This window comes from Medicago truncatula, chromosome 2, assembly GCF_003473485.1.
Source record: "Medicago truncatula cultivar Jemalong A17 chromosome 2, MtrunA17r5.0-ANR, whole genome shotgun sequence".
Classification (NCBI taxonomy): domain Eukaryota; kingdom Viridiplantae; phylum Streptophyta; class Magnoliopsida; order Fabales; family Fabaceae; genus Medicago; species Medicago truncatula.
The window spans coordinates 1,160,236-1,173,311 of record NC_053043.1 but is presented as its reverse complement, the minus strand read 5'-3'; the positions used below and the strand labels follow the sequence as shown (position 1 = coordinate 1,173,311).

General features: G+C 31.3%; 2 protein-coding genes across 3 annotated transcripts; both read right to left on the bottom strand.

Moving 5' to 3' along the window:
* Positions 1–377: 377 nt before the first annotated feature.
* LOC11433860 (COP9 signalosome complex subunit 8) lies at positions 378–4,599 on the bottom strand. 2 transcript variants are annotated; one of them, XM_024777232.2, is made up of 6 exons: positions 4,435–4,599; positions 4,210–4,336; positions 4,030–4,109; positions 3,212–3,393; positions 2,203–2,310; positions 378–826 (listed from the first exon to the last, which is right to left on the bottom strand). In XM_024777232.2, the coding sequence occupies exons 2-6, from the start codon at positions 4,291–4,293 to the stop codon at positions 687–689; spliced, it is 594 nt and encodes a 197-aa protein (XP_024633000.1). In that variant the 5' UTR covers positions 4,294–4,336; positions 4,435–4,599; the 3' UTR covers positions 378–686. The 2 variants fall into 2 exon arrangements, with proteins under 2 accessions (XP_024633000.1, XP_003593103.1); XM_003593055.3 differs by having other exon boundaries at positions 4,210–4,317; positions 4,435–4,592.
* Positions 4,600–6,573: 1,974 nt separating this feature from the next.
* Positions 6,574–10,919, bottom strand: LOC11434329 (uncharacterized). Its single transcript, XM_003593054.4, has 2 exons — positions 10,181–10,919; positions 6,574–6,913 (listed from the first exon to the last, which is right to left on the bottom strand). The coding sequence occupies exons 1-2, from the start codon at positions 10,838–10,840 to the stop codon at positions 6,827–6,829; spliced, it is 747 nt and encodes a 248-aa protein (XP_003593102.1). The 5' UTR covers positions 10,841–10,919; the 3' UTR covers positions 6,574–6,826.
* Between the last annotated feature and the right edge of the window lie 2,157 nt (positions 10,920–13,076).

Genomic DNA, 13,076 nt, shown 5'->3' with positions numbered 1-13,076 from the left:
GATAAGGCACGCTTGCGATGATCATTGACATCCGTCATCTTAGATTCACATACTAACTGCAAGTTTGCAGGTAAGCTAATGTTAGGCAATGCAATAGTACCCGTAGTTCATGGGCAAGTTTAAGAAAACATAAAATTCATGTTCTAAGAACTATTGTTTTTAGTTAAGAGGTTCCGATAACTATTCATTTTTAGTAAGGAGGTTCCAACAAGAACTATTGTAAGTTGTAACACGTTCAATTCAACTATGTGAGGTCATAGCTTTCTTTATTCAACTAGTTCACAGTTTCGCTTTCCAGTTAGTTGGTCTAGAAAGTAGCAATCTAAATCCAATTATGATGAAAATACATATTAACTATCCCCAGCCTACAAATAACATAATACCATAAAAAAATATTCACTATACTAAGAATATATAGTAACTGGGTTTCTCAAACGCATGTTTAATCAGCATAATTCTTTACGTTTCGCTATCATACAAGAGAACGGCATGTTCAATAACTAACGGAAATGCCGTGCAAAATTCATCTAACCAGAGCTCAAGTTAAAACACAGGAAATGTTATGTGCCTTGTTTCCAAAACTATCAATAGCATATATGCACTTTCATACACCTTCAAAAGGTGGATCACGTGATTGAAGAGTTTTAGAAAAACATTCATCTAATTCCTTCACAAGATTAAAAGCTTCAATGCTCAAGATGGAAGACATATTCTGTCAGTTGTTGCAATTTGCAAGGATCAAGTTTCTGCACTGACACAACAGGTTGCTTCTTCACAGTAAGCATCCGAGAGGCATTGTCCACGGTCCAACCTTGTTGTAGTACATCTACAATCATACAATCAAAAAGTCTATAATGATATCATAGGAAGGGAAGAGATGGTTGATATAATTTAATGCGTGATTAAATTTTCAAAAGGCAGCAAAAATAAGACTACACAAGCAGAGCTGCCTTTCCAAGATAGCTCATTGTAAGTAATTGTCATGTTCACTTCCAGCCAGCCAGATTGACCAGTGTTGTCAATTGTAGATGGTGGAAAATAGTGGATTGTTCAAATTTCGCTACACTACAGCATTAGTTGCAATTTGACATCATTTTGGACTTAATTGCGTATCGCTGGGGAGCAATAGCGGTTTGTCAAAATTCCGCCACGTTGTAGCACTAAAGCACTGCTATAGCCACTATATGACAACACCGATTCATCATCAATGTCAATAATCATGTTGATTTGGGCATCAAATATAATTTTGATTATTCTCTCTCTCAATCCAAGCACAAAATATAACCAATATCCAAGTTCTACTGTTTCTGGGAGAGGGAAAAGTTAAACTGATAATATTAGATAGCACAGGTTAGTTGTAATCTTTCATTCTTTTTTTTTTCCCTTTGGTTCCCACCCCCATTATTTCCTCCTCCATTTTTCACTGCCTGACACCTTGAATTGATAGCGCTACGTTCATTCTACTACCTTCCCTTTTCTCCTCATTCCAAGTGTAAACTTGTCAGCTACTTAAAATTTCAAGAAACAGTTGGCCTCAAATTCAGCAACTGCTCTCTTTTAAAAAACATACATTTCCAAACCATAGTTTCTACAGTGTCAATACACCCAAAAACAAACCTTAAATCCAAACCCAATAAAGTGAGACACTAATATAAGATTAAACCATTTAAGAGGTTAAAGATTGAGTGCAGAAGCTACGCTAATAAAGATCCAACATATATGTCACTAACAGGACTCTCGGCTATATCTATATGACTTCCATTAATTACATCACATGGTACATGAGGAACCTTTAAAGATTCTCTTATTGCCCATCACATTTTAGCATAAAATTTTGATTCGCTACTCTACACTCTACTAAAAATCCAATTAGTTAGTAGATATATTGACAGTAGAGGCATGGAATACAACAAGGAGAATTGGAATCCACTTTCACTGAATGTGTATCCGAGTGCAAGATTAAAAGGACTATTTTCGGTTCAACGGTCGTCAAGAAAGGATAGGGGCCAAACATTAAAGAGTATCATCTAGTCATGCAGAAATAATGTTGAACATAATCATGTTATAATAAATGCATTGATTGCTTGTAGATGTTATTTAATGTAAAAATAAATATCAGGACAACATTGGTTATGATACAAAAGGTGCTAAAACAAATAGACATGCATTGTTTGATTTAAAAATGAACATAAAATTACTTACAGCTTGTAGCACCATCATCACTCATTCCCAGAAATAAAGCAGCATCTTCAACACTTATTGTAGAATAAGCAGATACAAGAAGCTGAAAAATCTCCTTTGTGTAAAGTTCTGGAAAAAGCATATTGGTGATATTAACTTTTGCACTGTACAACTCATATTTGGAAGAAAAAAAACATATAGATGCAAAAGACTTTTGCAGTCAAACTGCTTAGAAAATAAATTGAAAAGCAAGAAACATACTTATTAAAACAATTGAAGAAGTGGCACATCACTAGTTTACTAAATTTTATGTGATCCGTGGCACCTTCGTCAACATTACATGCTGGCCAAAGAAATTACATTATTCATCAAATTCTTTTTTAGTTATATTTAAAGGGGAAGAGAACATCCAAAAACAAGTGATCAATCACTGTTCTTCCCAGGTTCAAACTATATTACACTTTTTCCATCAAAGTAATTCATCTTTTTGCAATGTTTCCATCCATAACATGCTAAAGCAACATGTAACTATCTTGAACACTATATGCAGTAGTGCAAACAACCAATGATAATTTTTAGTCACTTGTTTCCCTCCATAGTAACATGCCACTATCTTGAACACTAAATACAGTAATGTAAACAACAAACAATACTATGGCAACATGCCACTATCTTGAACACTAAATACAGTAATGTAAACAACCAACAATAATACAGATTCAATAATCAATACATCCATGCTTTAGTGATCGTCCCACACAGAAATGACTTACTTTCTTGATAAAATAGTCTATTGTCAAAATTAACAAGATATAATTGGTTATAATAAAATCAAGGGATACGTTTAGATAAATTAGGGGTCTATGGTTAAATGGTAACAGCTTATACAGTTATAATTTTAAGATATTTAAAGTGAAGATAAATTGAACAGAATCATGCCTTAAATATAGTGAAGATCAAAGAGTTTCTTTCTACATAAATTTCAAAGCTCTGCTAACAAAACAAAATAAAAAAATTCTTAAATGCTTGCCTGAGAAAGCAGAAATGAAGCATTGGAGTTCTGGACTCCACTCAAAACCACGGACCGCCTCATGCACTCCACCATAGTTCCTTAACCAAAGCTGTTGACCAATTTTCCACACAGCATTGACTTCAGGGTTGCTTTCTTTGATTGAGGAAGGTATTGTTTTCCATAGAAAACGAGCACTGTTGCTGCAATATCACAACAGCAAACAGAAAACCTAAAATCTAAAAAGTTACAAAACATAACATATAACCAACTCCATCCCTTTCAAAATACTGGTCCTGTTTGGATAAACAACTTAAATAAACTTCTATAGCATTAGTGCTTCTCATATAAATACTTATGCAAAGCTGTTTCTATAGCATAAAATAAAGTCAAACTATTTTCATATAAGCTATAAGCTATTTCATTTCATAAGCAATCCCGGAGAGCTTATGGAAATAAACTGAAAACAACTTATAGACATGTCTAAGCTATTTTCAATAAGCAATCCTGAACAGCTTATGGAAATAAACTAAAAACAACTTATGGACATGTCATAGGTTGTTTCCATAAATCTACCAAATAGTCACACAAGAGCTTATGTAAGTAAATAAGCTCAAAAAGTGTCGGGCGAGTCTGGCAAATGCCAATGTAAGTAGGTAAACTAAAATAAGTCAATTCTAACGGCACATTGTCAGTTACTATAAAACAAAGATTATAACAGTAGCAATATATCATCCAACATTAAACTAATTTAACTTGAAGCATATAACACTTCCATCTTCATTATTTATTTATATACATGATGAATAATAAAACTAAGAAGAGGGAAAATAGATTACATGTCATGAACATAAAAATGAGCGAGAAGATGAACGGAGTAGGGCCATTCATCGTGAAACGCAACACCGTCGGCAGCAACCTGAGTAAGTATCAACAATCAAGTAAGCAACGAATTACACAAACAAAAAAAAAAAAAAAAAAAAAGCCCTAAGGAAACAGTGAGAGTGAAAGAAACGAACCTGAAGCATGAGATTATCGCAGATATCAGCAATTTTGTCGTAAGATTTGGATTCCAATGCGGTTTTCACTGCTGATAAATCCATTACGTTCTTCTCTCTTCACGGATACTGGTTTCAGATCAAAACCCTAACCGTGTAAATAATCGAATTGGGAAAAATTAAAATCATACCCTAAAAAATGACATGAGAAAACAAAATCTACAAAACCAAACTTTGCATTCATACCTGAATTCGATGCGATGATAGATGAAATTAACCGACCAAACTACAAGCAAGTAAGGTTTTTCTATGTGCGCGATCTTTGTTTATCATTCATCCTAACGACGTCGTTTTTCTCCGTTCAAAGAAAAGCCCAGATAGGCCCGAGAGGGAAGCCCAAGTATTTATGAGAAAATTATTAAAATTTATTTTTAAGTAAGTTATATACAAGATATTTTTAACTAATTTTTAAATCCTATAAATATTTTGTACCAAGATAAAATATTTATTTTATTTAAATTTTAAAAGATAATGTATAAATTAAAATAAATAGTAGTAGTAGATTACTCTCTCCCTCATAAATTATAAGAATTTTTTTTTTTTTTTGAAAAATCAAAATGAAATATTATAACTTCAGCGATGGAAACGCTTTAGTACAAGGTGTACTAAATGTTCCAACCCGGTAAAAACAAACTGTCACAAAGTATAATTATAAGAAAAAGTCGGTCAATACCCAAACAATATAAAGGGTTCGACCACCAATTTTGAGAACCGTACACAAAAGTGGTTTTTTTAGCTTTAAGCCACCACAACGAATGAAATTTAACTTTATCTAACAACTGCTCAATAGGTGTTGCAGTGTTTTTGAACAATTTGTTGTTTCGTTCATTTCACAACAACCAAACACACAACAACCATAATAATTGAAGAAAAGAGCGACACGCCTTTGTATAACCTGAATAATGAATGAATTGGTAGAAGTGCTCACTGACATTATATGTATCAACACCAGTCACTCCAATCCAAGATCTGATAAGTTGCCATAGAGAACCAAAAACATGACAATGTAAGAACAAGTGAGAAGTCGACTCCTCTATATAAATTATAAGAAAATTACCCTAACAGATTTGGCAAAAATACTTTTAAAGGTTTTCAATTGGAGAGTTGAGCTTTCTCTTGCTTTTTATTTTCCTTGAGGGTTTTGCTCTTTGTACACCTTCTCTTTGTACTTTCATTTTCTTTTACTTATATATGATTAGGATGTTGCGGCAGGTGAACCCTCTGCACCCAATCTTTTGCTTTAATATTTATTGATATACAAGTAAATTAGATAGACAAAACGATATAATTTATATATTTCCATAATCACGTGTTTCTTATATCGAGTTGTGAATGTGTGCAAATAACAATAATGGATGAAATCGTAAAAAAAAAACATGGGTGTCTATGTCGAAGAAAGAGTCGTTGTTGTCTTGATGTAATGCAACCAAACTATGTTAGAGAAACTTATCAGAGCAAGGTGAGTGTGAGTGATGAAGGAGCACACGCTAATGTGACACAATACAAATAATGTCAGCAAAACTCAATTTCATTTAAGTATTTCTCATGAAGGAGGGACTATAAGTAGAGCTGCAAGAGCACATAGCAAAATATTTTTTTCATCATTTACTTATAAAAACTATATTAAGAGTTGCAAGAGAAAGATGGGGAGAATGACAAAGGGATTAGATTCGGTGGATCGGGAAAAATATACTAGCCGGGTCAATTGGATGAAGAAAAAAATAGAAATAATATCAACATCTCTTTTTCTTTCCTCTTTCACTCGTTAATTCACATCAAACAATATATTTAATGTACTCCCCCTTGACATCTTTTTCTTTCTTCCCACCATCATCATCCATCCTCACTTTATTCTCACAATCAAACATTAACATAGTAAAGTATACTAGATAACGAGTGTCATGACTCTTAGGAAAAAAGTGATAATAGAATAATTTTATTAAATTGAGTAAGAATAAAAGAAAAAGTGATAAAGTACAAGTTATCATATGAAATGAAGTAACTTATAAACTAATCAAATAAACCATATATTAATCAAAACACATTATAGCCCAAAAAATTAAAGAAATGATTTACATTAAATTCTAATAATCAAATGGATAAAACTTCCAAGGCTCTTTTGAAATGGGACAATTTAAGATGAGGAAACAAAAAGGTTAGAAGATAGAAAGGGGTTTGGGTTGGGAGAGAGCTTTAACAAAAGCCAACCCAGATGCTTCACCCACTAATTGGATTAACTTTACAGTTTGCAAACTGGTCAACAGATTTTTTTTTCTTCCTTACAATGGAAGTAACCAAATAAGAAAGAAGATTATGCAAAAATTCTTATGAGAAAAATGCTTAGTGCCCTGATTTAATATATTTTCCACAAAAACACCCATGACTATGGAGTTAAACAATTTGTTGAGACTCCTTTTTTGATAGCCATTGTAAATTCAATATTTCCTCTAATCAACTATTTTTTTCCTACTCATTTCTTCCTAAAATTAATTGAAGAAATGAGAGTTGAGAGAGAAATCAAGTGAAAATTAAGGACATTGATAGTGTCAACAAGAATTATATGCACTATTCTTCTTCATTAAACACTCAGTCCATCGAATCCACACTGCTTGTAAGTCAGAGATTGCTTTCTTGGACTAATCACTATAGCACAATCCACCGAGACCTGTGAAGTTTAGTTCATGATCAATTGTTAATCTATTGGTAATGCAATGCTTAATTAAAACAATACTGATTAATATCAAGAACATGAAACATAAAGAAAACAGGAAATTGGAGTAAATATTTAAAGTAAAGTTTCATTGCTTAAAATAAAAAAGGAAGATGAGGAGGGGATCAAAATGTATGTTCACGTTAGCAGAAGGATGATGCCATTATTATCACCCCATGTGCCCCACAAAGAGGATAGTCACATGGTGAAGACTTTCTTGGCCTAAAAAGTTTAAACATGTTGGCAGAAGCGTTTGACATTTGTATGCTTCGTTTAAACATATTCTAAACTTGATTTTTGAAGTTAGATAAAACGGGCTTAGTTTAATTTATCCAACATCTTATAGTATCAATGTATATGAAATAAGATTTGAAGACTCTATTGTTATGATATTGATTTTGAGAGAGAGATATGAAAGAAAAAGATTAATCTAAGGGTATAAGCTCACTAAAGGCGAGTTTTAGCATGGGACAATTGTGAAATTATCCCAACTTAGATCAATTTTGTTTTATTTGCTATTACTTGTATAACCTTATATTTGCTGAAGAAAAAAAAACATATTCAATTATAATTTGACTCAAATTAATTTAGTTATGAATATGTTATTTTTTAATCTCCCGTTTAAAAATCTAATACATCCGGCCCATTCTTAATAATCTTTTTAATTTGAAAACAGTCTTAATATTTTTTTTTTTTTAATTTGAAAACATAGACTTGATTAGTTCTGGGATAAAAAAAATATGTTATAAATATATATATATATATATATATATATATATACTACATTATTTATAAATAAATCAATTTAGTTTGTATCTAACTTTGTAATATTAAACCCTACAACAAAACTTTGTAATATTAAGGATTGAATAATTTTTTGGTCCTTATAAATATAGCGAATTTTTTTGAAGAAGTTAAATTACTCCACTCAAATTGACATAGGGAGAATCAAACATGAGACCTTGAGAAGAAACACACTTCAAAATCCCAAGTCAAAGTGACATATTTTTGTCCCTCTAAATTAGCTCACCCAAAATGACATGTTTTTGTCCCTCTAAAACAACACAGCACACAATTTTAATATTAATTAAAAGGGGACTAAAAATTTTGGTTTATAACGAATTTTATTTTTAGTTCTATAAAAATGACATGTTTTTGTCTCTCCAAAATATTTTAGTCCTTATTAAATTAAAATTGATATATTATAATTAAATAGAGCTATAAATTGAAATATAAAATTATAGAATGTACAATTAATAGCAAATAAAACAAAATTGATTTAAGATGGAACAATTTAACAATTGCCCCATGCTAAAACCCGCCCACACTAAATTGTGCTCACATGACTATAGGGAATCTAAATTCAAAGACACCTAAAAGAAGTAGATAAAAATTGCATCATTCACGTACATATTTCTAAAGGAAAACAGCTAAAAAAATGGAGAGAAAATTTAACCATTAGAATGACATTATTGAACTTGTGCGGGCGATAAAGGGTGTTATTTGTTGATAACATGGTGCAGTGGTTGGTTGGTACCCTGGTCTTGGAATCCAGCTTCTAAATCAAGTGGGGCCTAACAATTTTATCATTTCATTTTCACGTTCTAATCATTTCTTACTATTTTGCTATATAAGATGGGTCCTCAACATCAACCTTTCCACTCTCAAATAATACCTTGGTATTTTTGGTTCCCCAATTCCTATTCCACTATGTTTTTCATATAAAAAAAAAATGCAAAGTAAAGTTGTAAACCCTTGAAATTAAATACTTCACTATAGTCATCGGCACACAAAAAAGAGAGTGTAACAACGCCAATAAACTAGCACATTTTAGTCCCAAAAAAACAATATACTAGCACACAATAATGAGGCTATTGGAATGTCTTGCCATTGCCACAATGCTACCCAGAGACGAATATATAAAAGAGCGTGAAAAGAAAGCACTCAATATATAGAAAACCATAATCAATTATTAAAAAATGCCCATATATCATCAATTAAATTTATAGACTAAAATACAAAAGTTGATTTGATAATATCAAAAGGTGATAAGGAAAAGTAATATATAATTGTACGATATGACTCATGTGGGTGAAAAACAAAAAAGACCAAAGCATTTGTGGTCAAAATTAATAGGCATTTTTTTTACAAGAAAATTAATAGGCATTTGTAAGGATAAACCTGGAACTTTTATCTATTATATTCATGAATTTTTTTTAAGGGAATTTCATTACTACTATTAGACAAAAAAGAAGAATCGTTCTCATATTCATTTATTTTTTTGTTGATTACTAAGTAGTAATGAATTCAATTTCTGAATATGAGAACGATTTTGAACATTCTAATTTAAGTTAATATATCATATTTTGTATTCGTGTACTTAATTTAGTTGGTAAAAAATGTATAATATATAAAAGGTACGAGGTTTAAATCCCGGCCACCACCAAAAAAGTTAATATATCATATTTTACTACTATTAATAATAATTAAATTTCTTGTAGTAAAAAGAAAGTACACTAGTTTTTTTTTTAATTTATTTAAAGACATAAAAAAACACTAACATATTCCATTTGACAAAATTGCAAAAAAAAAAAAAAAAAAACCTCTAATTGCAACCAGAACATATCCAAATCCGGTTACACTCTAATTATGCACACACCCTAACCTAACCTACCATATCCGCACTATTTTACCATCTTATCCTATGTAGACCCCAAAAAAACAAAGATCGTAAAATGATTCCTTTCACAAAGAATCGCCACAATTACGGGGAATTACAAATTACAAAATTTAATAAAAACCCCAAAAATAGAATCAAATCAAACTAGATGGAAATGAATCTATTTTCAATATTCAAAACATAAAAGTCTAATAAATAAATACTATCAACATCATTTTATTTAATTTATTGAACCAAACTAACTTTTTCCTTTTAAAAAAGAAACAAAAATAACTTTCGGCGCACGTTAGCCTAAGGAAGAAAATAAAGACAAGTTAAGAAAAAGCAGCAATGTGTGAGTGGGGTGTGGAAAACAAGCTACCCCTCCCCACCACCACCGCTAAAAAAAACACAATCCCATGATAATGTTACATTCTATTCTACATCAAAAACAAAAACAAAGTGAAGAAGATTTACTTAATTTTGAACTAAAAATGGCAATAATAATAATAATAATATCGAATTCTGAAAAAGAAAAAATGAATCTACGAATAAATAATTACCTCAACATTAGGAGAATCAAAATTCATGACACGGATCTTAGCACCAACATCACCCGAAACCCTAAGATCAACACGATCATTCAAAGAAGCATCTCTAATCAAATCAGCAGCATCAGCTTGAAGTAAATTAACCTTCTCAACAACAATGGTAGCAACAACATTTCTTACACTATGAGCATCTTGATAAAATCCAGGAACAGAAGCTTTTCCTAATGGGATTCCACGGTACAACACAGTAAAACTGGACTCGCCGTACTTGATCCCTACCTTATTAGGATTAGCCGCTTGGAATAGAAGACGAATTGTTAAGGAAAGTGAAGCGCCGGCGCCGGTGGGTATATTGTTCGGTGTTTGTGTGATTCCCATGTATTGGACTCCGACTTGTTGAAGATCGAATTGTGGTTTTTTTGGTTTGACTGCGAGGAGGATGATGAGGACGATTGCGAGTGTGAGAAGTGCCAGGAATGATAGGAGGAGGAAGAGGCAGCAGCAACAGCCTTTTAGGGAAGCTGAGGAGGAGGAACGAGCTGGTGTTCTTGGGTAGTATTGAGGGTGGTTGTTGAAGCCGTTTGAGTAGGATGATGGTGGTGGTGCTCGTGGTCTTTGTTCGCCGCCGTTAACACCGTTTGGTTGTGGTGGTTGATTTGTTCTTGTAGTCATTGTCTGTTTCTGGAAGAAGAGATAGTGAGAACGAAAGAAAGATTGATTTCGACAATAATGAGACTTCTTTATAATGCTTCTATCAAATAAATTTTTATTTTCTTCCATGTTTGCTAAATTTAATGGTCCCCTAAATTATACTATGTTTTGGTCATTTCACGTCTACTAGAAAATTTTATTAATTTTGTATTTAAAAGATATGCTAAAAATTATTTTACAAAATTATTCTTAATCAATGGTATAAGAAAGATAAATTAAAGTATCGAAAAAAAAAAGAAGGTAATAAATAGTTACTTTTAAATTTTTGGATACACTTCAAAATCAATCTAATTATTTACTTTCTTTTTTAAACATACATACACTTCAAAATTAGTAGTTAATCTAGTTTATACATATAAAATGACATTAAATTATTTATTTAATTAATAGCTAATTTTTTTCAATTATTGCAAAGGAAAAATTGAGATAAAAATGATAGTTTATAAGTTATAAGTTGGTAAAAATAAGTTATACGCTTATGAGAAAGTAACCATTATCAAACAAAAATTTTTACTAATTAAATGAGTTTATAAGATGTAATCAATAAGCTATAAGCTAAAAAAAAAAATTGTCTTGCCAACCCAAATTATAGAAACATAAATTATTTCTTTTAAGGGTAAGTTTATAAAATAATGCAAACTATTAGTAATTAATAAACTCAATAGCACAACGCTTTTTTGTTAATTTATGTGATGTAGATTGTAATCAATGAATTAGTACCAAATTATAAAATAAAATTCTATATTTGACAAGTAATTGACTTGGGAGTTAGGATAACTCGAAATTAAAATTCCCATGTTCTTTTAACATCAGGAAGACTGAATGGTTTCCCAAACAAGGATGCCTGACAGTAACCCAAATCAAAAGCATGCTGTGTTAGAAAGATGGTACTCTGACTGTCTGACATCTTTGTGGATCTCATCCTGTGTGATATTCATACAAGGTTTGTGTCAAGACCAATCCTCAATTTTAGGATGAACAATGTATATATTTTTTTGGAAATTTTTTATTTATCTTTAATAATCTTAGTTAACACCAATCAAAATCATTCATCTATCTTCACACTATTCATTCTCGCATGTCTTTAATCTCCATGCTCGTATAGAAAATGTTCGAGGCAATATCCGTCTTCTTTACTAGCACAATTTAGGCCATAAAATTTGTTAGTATTGGATGCATTTTCGGCTGCTTTGCTTTCTAATAAGAACGAATCACACGAAAATCAAAAGTTCGAATGATAAAACTTGACGAATCTATTTGATTACTCACTATAACATGTCGATTTTATTATTTATATGCATTTTGTAAGTTCATATCATACCAAGGAATTTATTCTTTTGCAATTTCATGTGGTGCAAAAGAAAGTTTGCGGGTGATCTATTGAGGAATAACGCCATAACTAAAGTACTCGATCTATTTTCAACATCAAATTGATTATTACGTTTCTCAAATATCTCAAAGTTTTCCAAAAGCGGATCATTTTATAACACTTTATTTATTAAATTCATTAAAGACAACTAACTAGCCAAAGCTCTAGAAGTAGGCTCCAACCACATCACAAGCCTTTCTTTCCCACTAAGAAAACCCTTGAAGAGAGATTAATTCTTTAACAATTCGTTTTTCTTCCTTTTTCTTTTTACATAGCAACATCATCGAAATTTAGGCAGGGTCGAAATTAACAATGTTATTAATGATTGGTGGAGGAGGAATGCCCAACAAAAGGTGAGAGTATTGGACACGTGAATAAGAAAATAGTTTGTTTCTAAAACTTGAGAAAATTATTGCTAGAACTTTAGAAAGCACTAAGATATTGATTTTTATTGAGTAGTGATATTTTGACAACTATTTTGGTACAACCTTTGAGACAACTTTGTTGTTCTCTTTTTTCATTGGTCAAAAACAATAGAGAGAGAGAGAGAGAGAGAAAGGTAGAGAGAGAATAAAAACATAATATATGAATATGAAAGAAAAAGTTGTACCAAAATAATTGTACAAATATAATTTCTCATTTTTTGTTTTGGTTCACCTCCAACAGATCATATATCACTTCACCAATACAGTAAAACATTTTAGTTTAAACTACCAATTAAAATAAATGGTTAATAGTGCTTTTCACCCCTATAATATATGTTATTTCCAGTTTTCGCCCTATAAAATTTTCGGTTTGATTTGCACCCTCGTAAAAATTTTATTTTCC